The sequence below is a fragment of the Cariama cristata genome, unplaced genomic scaffold (assembly GCF_000690535.1).
Source record: "Cariama cristata isolate BGI_N322 unplaced genomic scaffold, ASM69053v1 scaffold21697, whole genome shotgun sequence".
In the NCBI taxonomy this organism is placed as follows: Eukaryota; Metazoa; Chordata; class Aves; order Cariamiformes; family Cariamidae; genus Cariama; species Cariama cristata.
In genome coordinates, this window is record NW_009625237.1 from 24,139 (window position 1) to 40,030 (window position 15,892).

The 15,892-nt window shown below is 50.2% G+C and overlaps 1 protein-coding gene across 1 annotated transcript in view; it reads right to left on the minus strand.

Moving 5' to 3' along the window:
• The window catches only part of TMEM154 (transmembrane protein 154), a 37,246-nt gene extending 21,568 nt beyond the window's left edge, over nucleotides 1–15,678 (minus strand). Inside the window, 5 exon segments of the mRNA XM_009703540.1 lie at nucleotides 2,648–2,708; nucleotides 4,229–4,314; nucleotides 5,457–5,484; nucleotides 7,206–7,502; nucleotides 15,549–15,678. Of these exon segments, the coding sequence (XP_009701842.1) occupies nucleotides 2,648–2,708; nucleotides 4,229–4,314; nucleotides 5,457–5,484; nucleotides 7,206–7,502; nucleotides 15,549–15,678 (602 nt within the window).
• Between the last annotated feature and the right edge of the window lie 214 nt (nucleotides 15,679–15,892).

Below are 15,892 nucleotides of genomic sequence, written 5' to 3' on the forward strand. Positions count from 1 at the left end.
ATTTCATAGCCTTTTGCTTTGCTTACTCAAAAGAGCTGCTGAAAACGTCTATTTACCTGTACATAGTTACCTTTCCGACATTTATTCAGCTAAGAGTTTGGTCAGGAGAAGCAGCAGATCTTGGTCTGATGAGGTTCAATTGCAGAAATAAATGGGAAACAATTTTTTTTGTTTACTAGCAAATCCCACCACTTCGGATACCTTTTCACTTTGAAATGAAGCATGCTTCAAAATTTCATGTAAAATGAAATTTGGAAAAGTAGTTTTGAGTTGAGGAAACACTTAGAAATATTTTACCACTACAGGGTTCTGTTCTTTAAACCTTTTTAAAATTTTATATTAAAAACTCACTTACTCTGAAAAGTAATTTTGGAACAACTTTCATTCTGAAAATGTCATTAGTCTGAGATGTTTTCAAAACGTATCTTATCAAAATCGATTTATAGTTCAAAACATGTGGGTCTTGATGAACTCCCCTCAGCATCTTTCTGAAGCAGGAAAACAACACTCAGCCAGCAGTGTTCAGTGAGATGTTTCCCGTATTGAAATATCATCAATAAAATGTAAAAAAGGAATTACCATAACTTGAGAAGAAATTTGCCCAGACAAAGCAGTGTTTCAGAATCTGAAAATGAACCCAATAATCTTGCACTTTGTATTTGACTGATATCCTTTGAGCAGCTCTGAATGTTTTAGAGAGAAATCTCCTGGGTTTATTTGCATTTGTTTGCCTTCCTACAATTTAGAGGCATAAACTTCTCAACAACCTGATCCTGAGATACCAGTCATAAGAAAATATGCTTAAGTCGTGTGTGTGCCTTCGCTCTGACTGAAGCCGCCCCACCCGAACAGGGTTGCTTTCTTGCATCAGGGCGTAAGCCTCGCTGCAGTGCTCTGAAGTGACAACATCTCTGTTTGACGGGGGGGGTCTTGCGGCAGGGTGTACCCCAAAGACACCTTTTGCCAGTCAGGAGCAAAACCCCCACCTTCTGTTGGGGTTCATGCAAATCCAGCACAAAAGCATTTTAGCAAGGACAGTATTTAAAATGTCAGCTCAAGCTGGTAGGTCATGGTGACTTTTTTCTGATGATGAACTGTTTAAGTTTTGGAAAGTGAATTTAACGCTCGGGGGGTGTTGTGCCTTAAAAAGCCTTTTATTTAATGACCGACTTCTGCTGGCGTTAGCGTACGGCCGGAGCACCCTCTGTCCTGTGCTCCCTGCTACAGGCTCCGCAAACCTGTGGTTAGTTTTTAGAGCACCACTGTGCAGCTGCCTCTCCTTAACAATTTTCCCCCTCCGAGGTACCGTTCAGAGGCTGGAAGGGAAGACCTGGATGGTGAGCAAATCCAGCATCTTTTCCAGCTGCTCAGGGTAAAATGATTGTGCTTGCTCGCATCTAGAACCTAGGATCTAACTCTCTTCAAAAGAACCCAACCAAACAAAAAACCAAACCACAAAACAAAACCAATGACAAAAAAACCAAAAAACCCTCCTACAACATGACAACGATTTCTCTTGCAATAGGTGTAAGGAGAAACCCTTTAAATACAAATAGCGGCCAGGGAGCAGCCCCATCCAAAAGCTACCCCCAAACTGCAGCTTTGGAGCAACTGATTTGCCAACTCTCCGGCAGCGGTGATTTAACATCCCTGCCACTTCACTCCTGAGCAAGGGGGCTCGGAAAAGAGGGGACCCGGGGTATTATGAGGGTCTACGGCGGGAGGTGCGGCTCTGTCAGCGCGGGGTGCTGAGCTGAGTTCTCTGGTGCCGTGGGAAGGGGAAGACCTCCGTCCTCCTGCCACCCCTCCCTGCTCCCGGCCTTGCCCGCTCGCCTCTCCGCAGCCCCAGGGATTCCCTTGGCACCCAGATGGCTGAGATGTTTGTCACCGTAGCCTGGCACGGAGGAGCTGCTTTGCCCCCTCCCCAAAATGCGGCCGCAGCACAAGCGTGCAGGCACGGGCGGTGATGTACAGCCTCTCGCTTCCAGCCGGAACCAGAGTTTTTAACCGTGGAAAATGGGAGTTTGAGGGGGGTTTAGGGGTTCTGGCCAAAATCCTGAGGAAACCAGCCAGAAAGTTTTTAAGTTTACAAGGTGTCAGGGTTGTGGTTTTGCATCCCCCTGGGATCTCTGCGTGGACCACGGGTCAGTGCTGGCTCCAGGAAGATCCTTTGGGTTTCCCTGGGGGTCGGAGGAGCCCCGGTCCGGTGGGTCACAGCTCCAGCCAAAACTCCTGGCCGGGGTCCGCGGGGACCCATGGGCACCCGGCGGCAGAGGGGAGCGGGGTGTCTGCGCTGCTGGGGAGTGCCGAGGAAGCGATGCTGACTGCTTGTGTTAACACCTTGGGAAACTGTGATTAAAGTCTGATCAGCGAGGGAAACTCCATCTGTGCCATCTGGTTGTCTGTCTCAGAGGTTTACAACCGCAAGATTACAGAGCAGTGCAATTTACAGGCAGAGACTGGTTTAGGAATAAGAGCATCAAACCTTTTGTTTAAGTTGAAATCAAAGCCCCTATATATAAAAACTTTAAAACTTAAATAGACCAAAGAATAACTCTACTTATAATTACATATAAAAAAAAAAATCAGGTTATTTTGGAATGACATTGGCCATATTTCTTCAAATAATGTAAAGGATTAAAAGTACCTTGGGTTGGCAATTGATTCTTTTTCTTCTTCTCTTACGGTAGGCAGACATTCACAGTCAGCTGAAAAAGGGTAAGAAACAAGACTAGAGTTACTCTTGGCAGTTCTTCTACATTTATTTCAGAATTGCACAACTTTTATCGCGCAGTCTCTCTAGAATGTAAAACTGCAGATGTTCTTCTGCACCCTTTTATGTGTAAAATCTGCATGGGCCCCATAGCATGAATGTTACCTGTTTTAAATCCTCCTTCCTTTTGATAGGTGTTGCCATAATTTCTTTCTTACGCATATTTCAGTTGTTTATGTACACTTACACAAACGAACTCCTTCGGCAGACAGTCTCCTGTAAGCTGCCTTGGGCAGGGCTATCTGCTCATCCTCCTCTCCTGACAGTTGTGCCTATGCCTTATAGTCCAGCTGGGAATTTGGGACTGGGGGTCAGGGAACACTAACAAAAAAGACCCTGTATGTAAACTCTTTGCTCCCTTCTGTCCACAGAATTAAAAAACCTGCTTTACAGCACTCTACTTAACGCCTCTGTTTCACTACTGCCACTTAGCACATGGTTTCTGCAAGAGCTTATGGACCGCGAAGGTCAAACCCCATCGCGTGGAGCACTGTGCTCATGCAAAGAAATGCTCCACAGAGTTTTATGTCCTGAAAATCAAAGCATCCCTAGGAGGAGGTCAGGCAAATGAGCCATTCTGGATATAAGGCAAGGGACCAGGAATGAAAAAAATACCAGGATTTGAGCATTTCCTAGCCAGTGAAAAGCTGTTAGCAGTTCAAAGTCAGGTGCCGGTTAACTCACGCCTTGCCAAGGACCTGCATTTTTGGAGGAGAGCCTTGAAGGGGGATGCAGGGCCCTTAAGAGCTTTTGACCAGGAGATTTCATTTGGGAGGAAAATGGGGAGAAGCAGATGAGATATTTCGAAGTAGCTAAGGAGGAGCTGAAGATGCTGCTGGTGGTAGTGACTGCTCCGTGGGCTGACGGACTTGCCAGAGAGGCTGGAGATGGTGAGCGGTGCTGGCAGCAAAGAGCAGCTTGTGCTTCAGGGGTGGAGATGGCAAGCGAGGGAAAGGACGCAAAGAGGGGAGGGATGTATTCATAGGGTCCTGGCAGCAATTTTAAGTAAGCGGTGGTCTGGACGATGAGTAAATGCACGTTTCTTTTACAATAGCGCAGTGTGGAGCACAAAACTGTAGCAACTCTGAAGAAGGAAAGGACTAGATGCTTCAGAGAAACTAGTATTTAGCATTAAAAATGTGTACTTAAAAATATAAATACCGTTCACAGCTCTACATGTGTTTAATAGAAGTGTCTACTGGAAACTCAAAACATTTATGATACTCCATCATATGTTAAAAATAAGCTCTCACACAAACCAAAATACTCCTCTGAACAATTCTACCCCTGACATTCGTGTTGCTATTTTAGTAGCAGGGCGTCAGGAACACAACTTAAAAATGTTGTAGGAAAAGCAGTGAGACACAAACAAAATGCCTTACATTGATTTTCTACGCACAGGCTCTACATCAGCTAGAAAGAGAGGGATGATGGAGCAGAGGGGTTACCGTGTACCGTTTTTGTTCATGCTGTTCATCCATTTATCAAGCTCTTCCATTTCTATCTCCATAACAGAGGGTGTGTCTTCTTCAAAAATAGGACTTGAGAGGAGGGAGGGGAAAAAAAAAAGGCATTACACAGAATGCTTAATGCAAACAACTTACAACGCAGTAATTTTGTATGAGTGTCTCATAGTTCCAGACACATGTATGATCTCTGGGAAGCCGTCCTAGCCCAGCAGGCTGGGGAGATGTCAGCCCACGGTGTGAACAGAACGGCTGCCAACAGATGCGAAGGAGCGGCAGGGAAATGCCGGTCCCGGGCAGAGGCAGGGCTGGCCGGGACGTGGTCTGCAGGGGGGCTCAGCCAGAGCTCAGCACCGCTGCAGCTCTCCAGAACTGTCCCCGCTGTGAAGAGAAAACTGGAAAATACAGTGGTTTGTCTCTGCCTGGCTGGAACACATGGCAAAAGTCCCCTTGCTCCAGGGATAAAAGCAGAGGGCCTAAAGTTTTGTCCTAGCTGTGACTGATGTTGGCAGCGACTTGAGAAGGAACGGTCATGAGCAGAGTAACTGCATTTATTGAAATGCCTCTGTTTAGCTTCCCTTCGCTGGTTGTTCCTGGAGTCACACGGTAGAAAACATATTTTTAGCAAAAAACCTCCTTTTTTTGCTGTGAAGCCAATTTAATAACTTCCAGCATTGAGTAGCAAGATGGAGCTCAATAAAAGTTAATGCTAAAAATTATCACTCTGATAAAAGCCACGCAGCTTTTGGCTTGTTCTCCCATTGCGTCCAAAGCTGAGGCCTTTCTGCCTCACCTGGGAGTGAGAAGACAAACTTGATAAAGAGGGGAGCGAGACCCAGAGCTTGTTCCGAACAGCGAAAGCCTGTGACGAGCCTGGGAACGGATCCCCTCTGCTCGGGGGGCACCTGGTACGTCTTGGAGCCAGGGGGCTCAGCGCGGGCACAGGGGCGGCTGCGGCGGTGGGTGCCTGGGGGGCTGCGCTCCCCTTGGCCACCGTCACGCCTGTCTCCTGCTCTGGTCTTACACCTGCAGCTAGCTACTGAAGTCACACCTCAGCCACCTCTCCGGGTAGTTAACTGGAGCGACTGATGGCAAAAGGGCATGGTGTTTAGTGTACGGTTAAATTAAAACAGGCGGTGAAGGAGCCAAAAATCATAATGGCCTGTTAGAGTAAAAAGAACAAAACAAAACAAAGGAGTGATATTCATAAACTTTACCTTTTCACATTTTCGCTTCCCAGCTCATCTGGAAAAGAAAAAAGTTGGTGTTCATAGTTCTGCTCTTTGTATGTAGAGGGTCCAGACTGCAAGCTAGCCTTGAACAGGGTCACGTGAAACAGGTTGCACTTTCAAAAGGCGTAATAGTTAACTCGTAGATGAAAGACAAAACACCTCATCCTGTTTGTAATTTTCAGAGGAACCCGTTATTTTTAATCCTGAACTCACGAAAAGCAGCGTGCTGTTAGCTCAGCCGTGCTGGGAGGAGACGGACCGAGCGCTGCGGTGGGCAGGACACGGCAGGGACGCGCTTCCCTGAGCAAAACTGATGTCGTGGGAGAAACGGTACCCTGAAAAGGGACCGCTGCTGCAAAAATATTATTTACTGGAAGCGCCGGGACATTTTGCTGCAGACTACACGCGGGCAATCCGGCTCTGCCTGGAGACTCTGGGAGCTGCTCATGGAGAGAAGTGGGGCATGGACTTGCATGGCAGATTACATCTCAGGCAAATGAAGCTGAACTAGCCAGATGTCAAAAGGGATCCAAAGCTAGTTATGACCCCAAGACAAAGTAAAGATGGGGGAAAAAAATAGCCTAACAGCCATTATTCAGATAAATAACCTCCCCTCCAGGAATCAAGTGACTGAAAAGCCTCAGCCCTCAAAAAAGAATGAAGAACTACATATAGGATTCACACTGCATACTGTCTGAAATCAGCTTATTTTTAATTGATTGCTGCCAATGGGTGCTGATACCTCCCAGCTGTTCCGGCCGGTTCCCTGACGGCAGAGCCACCCCACGAGCACACCCCACCTCGGGGCTGCCCGAAATCCCCGCTCCAAGCAGCGGGCCCAGGCCAGGAGATCCCAGGAGCGTGCTCCTGCACGGCACCGCACTTCCCATCCCTCTGAAGAGTGTACCTGCCTTCAGGGCATCCAGAAACAGGCGGGCAACTCGGTGCCTGGCTGTGAATTCAGAGTTTGCTACGAGGGTGACCTGGTGATAAGGCAGGTGCAGTCTAAAAATGCCCTGGAAAAGGGACTTAAAATCTGTGTTGAACATCTGTCGCTGTCTGCAGGCTGAGGAGCTTACAGCCGCACTCGCTCCGCAGAGACACTGCCACGGCCGTTTCAGGACTTCACTTCAATATGACACCTCAGTTTGTTTGCTGTGGCTTCACACTCCAAGTCACCGGTTTCTTTGCTGACAGCTCAAGGTACCCTCCTGAAGTGCTGCTCACCCTGCCGCAGCACCCAGACAGCCTGACCGCGGCATTCCCGGCTCATTTACTGTGACAGCTCCATCGCTGCCACCACCCCACAGGATCCCTGAAAAGTGTTCCTTAAAATGGTTTTGCTTGTTCTTATTTTATCGAAGCTCCGAGCAGCTTTACCTTGTGGGCAGCATAGGCAACAGAAGCACTAAATTCACCTTGCATGAAGCTGTTAAACGTAAAGGCAGAATAAGCATTTGCAGGCACACGGTTACATCCGAACGCTGCTCCCGGCATTGCCAGGAGCCGGAGCTCGGTGCCGCGGCCAAGAAGCAGCTCGAGCTCCCACCCACGGAGAGGTGGGTGCCCCAGATGCCGCTGGCCGGGGCTGGATCCCTTTCCTACCCATCAAACCTGCAACTACAGCCACAGAAGTACATCCTAAATGTGGCATCCCAGGCCTCCAAATAACGTCTTGTTAATGTTGAGCGCACCCTAAAAATATCGTTCCGATGCGTGAGAGGACAAATTTACCTTGCTTGGACTTTTTCCTTTTATGATGTATTACAAAAAACGTGATCAGCAAAATCAGCAGGACCAGCAGCGCGATGGGGACAACGTATATCAAGATAGACTGTTCTGCTTCTAGGCTGTCCTGTTTGTTCACGGTACTTGGAGGACTGTTTGTTTCAAAGCTGCTTTCAGTAGCGGTTGCGTTGACAAGTACTGGCTCCTGGTCATCCACGGTCAAAGAATGCGTAGCAGGAGGAGGCGTTACTGTAACGGTGGATAATATCGGCAATCCGTCTCCTGAACCATCATGTTCAGAACCTGCCAAAGACATGAGCATAATTTAACATTTAACGGGTTTTATCGGTATTATCAGAGAGTTAAAGCATACAACTTTAATATTTACTTTCCATTTTTGACATCTTAAAAAAAAAAATCAGCAGATGCCCCATACACACAGATTTGAAGTCTTGGCCCTCAGATGTAAACTTAGATTGCAAATTCATCACAAAATCTTACCAGTCCTGACCACGTTCTTCAGCTGGGTTTACTGGGAGACGCCGGCGTGCGCGGTCCGGCCGCAGGCAGCTGCCTTGCACAAACAGACCTTTTTTCCTGCAGGTTGGCATCCCGGCTCTCGCTCACGTAAAAGTCTTCTGCTGCTCAGTAAACCGCACCGTCCTGCTTTGCTCCTCAGCCTTGGCACCTACAACCGCAACCTCTTTCGTCCCTCCCCTTGCCCAAGGAGTTCGTGCTCCCTTTGGGGCCACCGTTATCCCTGGTTCACCAAGTCCTCCAGCTCACCATTCTCCCCGATTTGTGCCTTTCTCAAATTTGTTAAAATTGTTTCACTGTGAAAAACAGAACTGGTGGAAGGAAGCCCGAAGCCCGCAGAAGTTGCCGACTTTCACTTCTGCACGGAGCAGAAGAGGCATTTGTAACGGAGGGACCGAAGTCTGGACACAGAGGCAATGACCTGCTCCTCTTCCCGAGCCGGCGGGCTGGCCCGGTCCGTGCTGGTTATTCCTCCCAAGCGCTATGGCTGGGGGTTTTGAACCTTCATTTGGGTTTTGGTTTCATTCATCAGGCACTTTGCAAGGAAAGTGGCTAAAAGTGGCTATACTGGTAATTGCGAAACAAGCTTTTTTTGGAGGCTAATTAAGAGTCTGTGTTGGCTGTCACAGGGTTTAAAGCTTAACAGAAGGACAGCAAATCCTGGGCTGATACCGTACTCTGTACTGATGCCAAAAATCCTGTTGTAGCCAAAGGTGCAGGAATCGCTCCTTAGATAAATTACACCAACGTGTTTCCAAATGCAAAGCCTTTAATAATTTTCTTAGCATGAAATTAAATGATGATTTTTTGTGTTATCTGCCCTTTCAGACACAGTGCCGGCACGGTGCAGCTCTCATTTTCTGCAATAAAGCAGGATGGGATTTCATGACTTTTGCAATGACATGTTTCTCCCCGTTCTTGTAAAGTGCTGGGCAGCCATCGTTTCCGCTAGAGTTAGCAAGAGCTTAAGGTTTTCAGCACCTCAGTGCTGGCATTTCCAGTCTCACAGGACTGGAACCAAAAGTACTTAGCATTTTAAATGCTTTTGTAAACACATTAATCTTCATAATGGCCCTGAGAGATGAGCAGTTATCATCTCCATTTTACAAATGAGAAACCAGAAGGACAGGGATGCTGTCCTTCCCAGGGACACCGAGTGAGAGAGGAAAACTGGGATTAGAGCGCTATCTCTTGCTTAATCCACTCGGCAGCATCTCCTCTCCTGTCAGATTCGTCTCAAAGAGGAGATGAGTATCTCATGAGACAGTATTCCAGGAAACCCAATTTCACATGAATAAAATGATCTGAGTGTGACAGCAGTGATTTATCTAGATTTTTGTGCCACGCTTATCACTCAGGCACCTGATTGTCTCATCCTTTCCTGAAAACTAGGAAAGAATTTTAACACTTGATAAATAATACCTGATACTTGAATATAGTATTAAATACCGTAAAGGTCACCAGACTGTTTCACCACAATGTGACAATGAAAATGTTAGCTCTTCAGTGGCAAAGCCCTCTGTATCAATAGTCTCTCTGTCGCTTTCTTCTGTACTTAGTATTTCAGCCAAGAGCAAAACACGATCCCTGCCTCCCTTGCAGGTAATGACCCCTTACGCGTGCGCTCCTCCACCCCTTCCCCTGATCTGCTGGCTGTCCTTAACCCTATCGCTAAGGACGGGAGCTCTCGCTCCTCTCCCTTATTAGTTTGGCCACTTGTACTTTTCTTTCCCAAGGCGGTTTACAGTCCCCGGTGCCTGCAGCCCCTCCATTTCCATTGCTGTCGCACAGAGCGGCGAGCTATCGCTAGGGATGTCCGCGCCGCAGACCGCGTCGTGACGGACCGTGCCGCTGGCAGAGCCGACAGACCTCACCGAACCGCTTCGACGACCTTCCTTCCTTTTCCTCCTCCAGCCATCGCCCTTGAAACCCCCCTCTGTCTGCCACGTCTGATATATCGACAAGGACAAGCCCGTTGCTTAGAATAGTATAAATGGGAAAGGGTGTGGCGGAAAGACCTTATTTTTCATTTACTCTTAAAGCTGAAATGGATTTTGCAAATGTCTAAAGCATGGTGTGACTTTAAAGCCAAAGCAGAGTCACACCTCCTTAACTGCAGTGCTAAACTTTCAGCTGCAGCGTGTGCGGTGCTTGATTTCCAAGAGACTTTTCCAGCATCTGTGGTACTTTTTATTTACCTCTTTCTGAGCTACAAAGCAGATTTCGAATCATTTGTCTCTGTGTGAAACAGAATTACCTTTTCTAGTCTCCAGGCAAAGGAAATGGCAAATCACAGGGAGTGACCTTGCTACCGCGTATTTTTGTTCACTTTGCACAATTCCAGGGACAAACCAGCATCTCTTCTGTGAACACCACTTCCTCTGACAGAGGTCTTTTCTCCCAGGGAATTAAATACGTCTTTCAGCAGAAGGGCAGCCAATCGCACAATGTTCTTGCAACGATATTGCTCTTAATTCCTGTGTTTCACCTGCTGCCTCGACACATCTCCCTCCAGCTCTTCTGCCCGTCCCCTCGAGGAGCAGAGCTGGACCCGAGGGATGCCCGACCTCTCACGCAGGGGCTGCTCTCGCTCTCGGACCACCCACGCATCGCTTTTTTGACACGGCAGGAAAATCACAGCCTGCACCTGGGTGGGCCAAGGAAGGATTTGTACCTCCAGCCCGGCGGGGAGGGACGACTGATGCCTCCCGGTGCAGGCGCAGGGCTCGCCGCAGCCAGCTGCCCAAACCACATGGGACCCACGTGGCTGGCCCCAAGGTAGTCATTGTTTTTCACAGGGTTTCAGTTTAAAGTGCTCAAAATAGGAAGCGGGTGGCGTTGCAGCTGGCCCCAGTGGCTGTTTTGCAGGGCGAATGAAAGGTGGGCGTTGCGAGGTTTGGAGCAGGGCAGGAGGGCATCTGAAAGTTGGAGATTTTGTGAGATGCCGTTCAAACATTTCCTCCATGCCTGGAGGGAGCCAGACGTGCGGTGGCCATTCATACCACGCGCTGTCTTGTCTGCTGTGCTTGAGTTTCAGCTTGCAGAGATCTACTAGCTCCCTCCAAAAGGGAGTCTGACCGTAACATAACCTAACCTACATTCAGGATGGAAAACCGAGGCCAATGGGGTGGAACAAGGAGCAAGCCACATCTGACCATGTAGATATCTCCTTGACTTCGCAAAGCCCGTGCCCTTGCTCCCTCTGAGCTCAGCCTCGTGCTGTTGGCTACAGTCCGACATCCGTACTTGGCCTCTGCACATCTCGGCCAAGGAGCAGGTGCTCACACAACAACCGCATCGGCTTCAGCTTTGTCTGGACCGCCTGGGGCATGAGTGCTGGCCACTTCTCCCCATGTCGAGAGACGTGGATGGGAGCACGCCATGGCCCAGCCCACGTTGCCACTTGCCATGCTATCAAGAGCAGAAGGGAGAGGGGCTGGCATGCAGCTGCGTCCCACCCTGACGGGCAGCTGGGCACCGCTGGAACTGGAAGATAAGGAGTCCTCAGGCTCCCACCACCGAGGTACGAGAGGATCTAGTCCTCAGGGGACCACAACGCCTGAGCGAGCACTAGCGGTGCCTCAAAAAAGGTTCCATTATGGTTCTTACGAATTACAGAAAAGCTACGTCCCTGTATGCAGATACCATGGTATAAGGTATTATTCAATATTTTCTACTTTAAAAATACACTTGGATTACTGACGGGCTTTGCGTGAGTTTTGGAGGTGCTCCCAAGCCTGTTTTTCAAGGGAGACAGAGGGAGCTGAATATACCAAGCAGCTTTACAGAGTGGGGTCCAAACAACTGCATCCCAGCCAACCAACCAACATTTCTGTTGTTGCAGCATTTCCTCCTCTGAGGTTTGTGCTGCAGCACTCAGAGGTGGTGACAGGAGCTTCTTGATGAAGTAAGTGGGCAAACAGGTTTCTGATTTCTGCTGGATGCGAGGGAAAGGAAAACAGCGGCACTCAGCGCGCTCGGCTCTGCTGTAAAATCGGCAGGCTCCCTCCTGCCTTCTCATCGGGCTGGAGGACTGGGGTCTCTGAAGGGAATTTTTCAGATTACACTACAGTACCTGCTTACAGAAGAAAAAGGGATGGGATAGAGAAAAAGCAAGAGCCAAGTCAATGGGATAGTCAAGGTTATTAGTTCGGAAAGGAAATTTTTTGTTTCTCCCAACTTTCCTATAAGCTCTAAAAATGCAGCGAAAGGAAGGCTCGCGAGAGGGTGACAAAACACGAAGAGGCTGTAAAGCCGCGTCTGCTGGCGCAGAGGTCCCGCATCCCATCTCGCCCCGCTCCCCGTGGTCCCTACGATCCTCTCCCCCAGAGCCTGGCTCACCCCTGTTCCCTGCCTCTCCCCGCGTTCCCCGGGGCTCCAAGAGGGGTCGTTCCCGGCCAAGGCCAGGGCTCGCTGGCTGCCTGCCGCGGCAGGGCCCGCCCGGCCGCCTGGCTGGGGGAGGAACCCATCCGAGGCTGTGGGGCGGCTGGCCGCTTCCGATGAGGGAGCACACACATTTCAGGATGGCTAACCTGTAGACAAGATCCTATTAAAATGAGGTGCTTAGAAAGTGTTATCTAGGTATAACCTGAAAGAGGAAACAACTGTTTGAGTTCATTTATAGGCAACGGGAGGTGCTTTCTCCTCACCGTGCTTCCATCCAGCTGAAGCACTGCCTTAACTGCCAGTGTTGTAAATTCAGTCACGCGGCTTAGAGTCCAACTCTGAACCTGTAGCCTTATTTCTCGCCCTCACTACTAAAGGTCTTTCAGACCAATTTATGCATTTAGTTGCATCTACTTAATCTCGTAGCCTTCTAGCTCTGCACCAGTGATGCCCGTGCGACTTCACTGTGATGCAAATCTCTCGGTGCTCCTCGCTCTCAGGAGGACCCTGAAATTAAAGATTCAGAAGCTCCGGAGGCTCTCCAGCTGTCGTGAAATCTCTTCAGGGAAAATAGGCTAGTGTCCCTGACTGAAATGTAGCATACAATCTTGCTGATGTAAAGGAGAGATTTTCTGAAATGTCCCTGAAGCACTCGAATAAAACACAGCAGAAGTTTGGATAAAAGGGAGGAGTAGGAGTAAATACGTACAAGGACTTGATGTGTTCTGCAGAAAAGGTTTTTCATCTGCTTTTTAGGGGGCTGCACTTTGGAAAGAGAGGATATAGCAAATCCTCATTTCTTATATCGTTGCTTTGCTAGAACACTGTAACAGGTGACTGTCATCGGTCCGGACCCATTCTCGAGTTTATTACTCTAGGGGGGAACAGGTCAAAACCATCACTCCCTCAGAGACCGTGCCTTTGTAGGGGACTTCACCTAAGAGGCACTTCTCTGCCAAAGAGAGCGTCGCCGCCTGCGCTCGCGGCACAAGCTGCTGAACATCTGGATCTCTGATAACAACGTTCCTTCGAATAACGGCTCGAAACGATAGCGCAGAGGCACAGCCAAAACACAACACCGCCTGCAACCGTCCCAGCAATTCCACCTACCGACCTTACGTGCTTTGCTGCTCCTCGCCCTCCCGCGTTCTCTTGCTCCCCGCTTCAGACCGCTCACGCTCCGATTTCCCGCTGGAAAGGGAGATGGCGTACGCTGGGAAACACCCGTAGGGTCGGAGCCTTTTCCTACAAGCTATAGTAAGGGCCTTCGTGCTTGCACACACCTAAGTAGGTCTTCAGGGCTGCTGCGAGGCTGAGCAGCGAGCGCCGTCACCCAGAGCAGGGAGGGCCACCGCTGGCCATCCGCAGGCCACCGGCCGGGCGTCCTGCCTGCATGAAGCGAGGGGATGGGCAAGGGGAAGGGGACTGGTGCAAGCCCCCGATGTCCCCTCGTCGCGGGGCTGGGAGAGGGCCAGCACCCAGAGCTGAGACCCCAGGCATGCTCTCGGAGCTTCCTGCTTGGAGTGATGGCAGGAGAGCCGGGAGAAACCCCATTGTGAACTGTAATCCAAACGGCATGGCCAGGGTTTGACAAGGCTCCAGCGTGGTATGGGAACAGGACTTATAAAGGCTTCAGGCTGACTACGCTGCAAGATTTAATCACGCCTCTATTGCCTATTTTGTAAGTGGTTTCTAGACAGTAGAGATGAGGCCTGGGAGATCCCCAAGCGCTCCTGCCCCCCTTCTCCAGCAGACCGCTTCAAAGGTGAGGACTGTGTCTGGGAGTGGAGGAAAAAGGGAAAAAGCTCCTTTAAAGGTCCTGCCCTGTTGATCTGTGAGCAAAGAGGGCTGAAAGCAAAGGACCCCCCCCCGCAGGCTGCCCTCGGCGGAGGGGCTCCCGACCCACCCGTGCCCGTGCGGTAACATACCCCCTCCGTAAACTCTCCCTTCCCACGGCCCAGGTTCCCACACCCCCCTGCAGTCAGGGTGGGCCCCAGGTACATTTGGGGGCTGGCTGCACAAGCGAAAGCCACCTCTGCACGGGGAGCGGGGGTCCCTGCTCTCCCCCCTTGCCCAGCGGCTGGGGAGGGGCCGGGGAGAGCTCAGGCAGGGCTGGCCCACTCCCACGGAGGAACCCTTCCCAAATCAACCAGAATTCAAGAGCGGACCTGCCGCTGGGGGGTCGGGGACTAAGGTGTCCCTCCGCCCTGAGGAGACGGCGATGAAATACGGGCAATGAGCTAAGGAACCTGGAGCCCGATCGCTCTGCGTTGCTTGTGTCGTGCCCCTCGGTTTCCCTGGCACCCCCGTTTTGCTCTGTCCACGGCGGGATTTTTTTTTTCCCTCTGACCGCTTTGTTCCTGAGCTACGTTCAAGGCTGGCAGCACATTTTCCTAACGTGTCTGCAATGCAGCAGGGCTGCAGTAACGCAGACGAGACCAAACCATTTTATGCCTCGCTTAGCTCACTCTTACAGCTAAGCAAGACTCCTAAGCGCAAGCAGCTCGGCAGCACGCCGGGAGCCAGCAGCCCAGTTTTACACCCTGCTTATAGTACTGGTTTTCAGGGAAAAACCACCCATACCAAACCGCCTGTTCCACCAAAGCACTTAAAACCTTAATGGAAGAATTCCAGCGATAGCTGAACATGACCGTCCCCTCTCCCTGCTTTCTGGAGAGCTCCCGCTTGCTACCGCAGCAAACGCTCCCAGTCCGTCCTGAGGCACCTGGGCAGCGACCCGTTTGGCACCGAAAGGCACGTAAGCACCGCCTGGCAAAAAAGAGCTGCCTGTCTTGCGCAGTCGCCGGCTGCCAAAAAGCCAGCGGAACAAACCGCCCCCTGCGAGGCGGTGAGAGCCTCCGCAACGACACCCCAGTCCTTCAGCATTTTGTCACAAGCGGCTTTTCCACTCGTGGTTCTTCCCTTCAGAAGGCCAGGACCTAAATCCACGGTGCTGACCGCTCTGTTCTGCAGCTGAGAATTCAAAATATTTGTCTCCGGATGCGGCTGTTCTCTTGTTAAACTGGTTTCAGCGCACCAGGACTACAGAAATCGGCAGTCAGCTTTTGAATGGAAGTGGTGCTCTGTCTTTAACTTTACTATTAAATGCTGATAGTATGGGTGTGGGGTTAAAAAAGTACAAGAAATAATTAAAATTAGAACCCAAATGCCTGTCGGGCCAGCATGGAAACTCGGGTTGGTTGCTGCTGTTTGGGGTTAGGTCTAAGAGAAAAAAGTCAAAGCTTTGAAAAAGTCAGGCAGCTGAAAAGAGAGAGGGTAAACGCAGCTAAAAGAAGCGGAGAACAAGTCCCCGCAGATCTTCTCCTAGCGCTGAGTTTGGAGGGTGTTGCCCTCCGACTCGGTCCCATGGCTGCAGGCACCAAACGCGGTCCCACCTGGGACGGCGAAAGGCGCTTTCTTACTCACCGTTCCCGGCAGATCCCCCGGCCAGCGACAGGGCAGACATCAGCACGATGAGGTTTTGTTTTCGCATGTTCCCCCGGCGGCACTCCCACCCGAGGGACGCTTCGGCCGGCTCCCGGCTTCACCCGAACATTGACGTTTCCTGTTTCCTGCCGGGGTGCATCTGAGCTGCATTTCTGCAGGAGATGGACTCTCTTTGATGGCTTTTAGGAAGTGATGTAATTCCGTCTGGGCCTGTCAAGCAAGCAATGATTGCAAAAGAAAGAAGAAGAAGAAAAAAAAAAAAGTAGTTGCTCTTCAAGTACTAACTCGGCGGAAGCACCTTTATGCTGTAGGTGAGCGAGCCC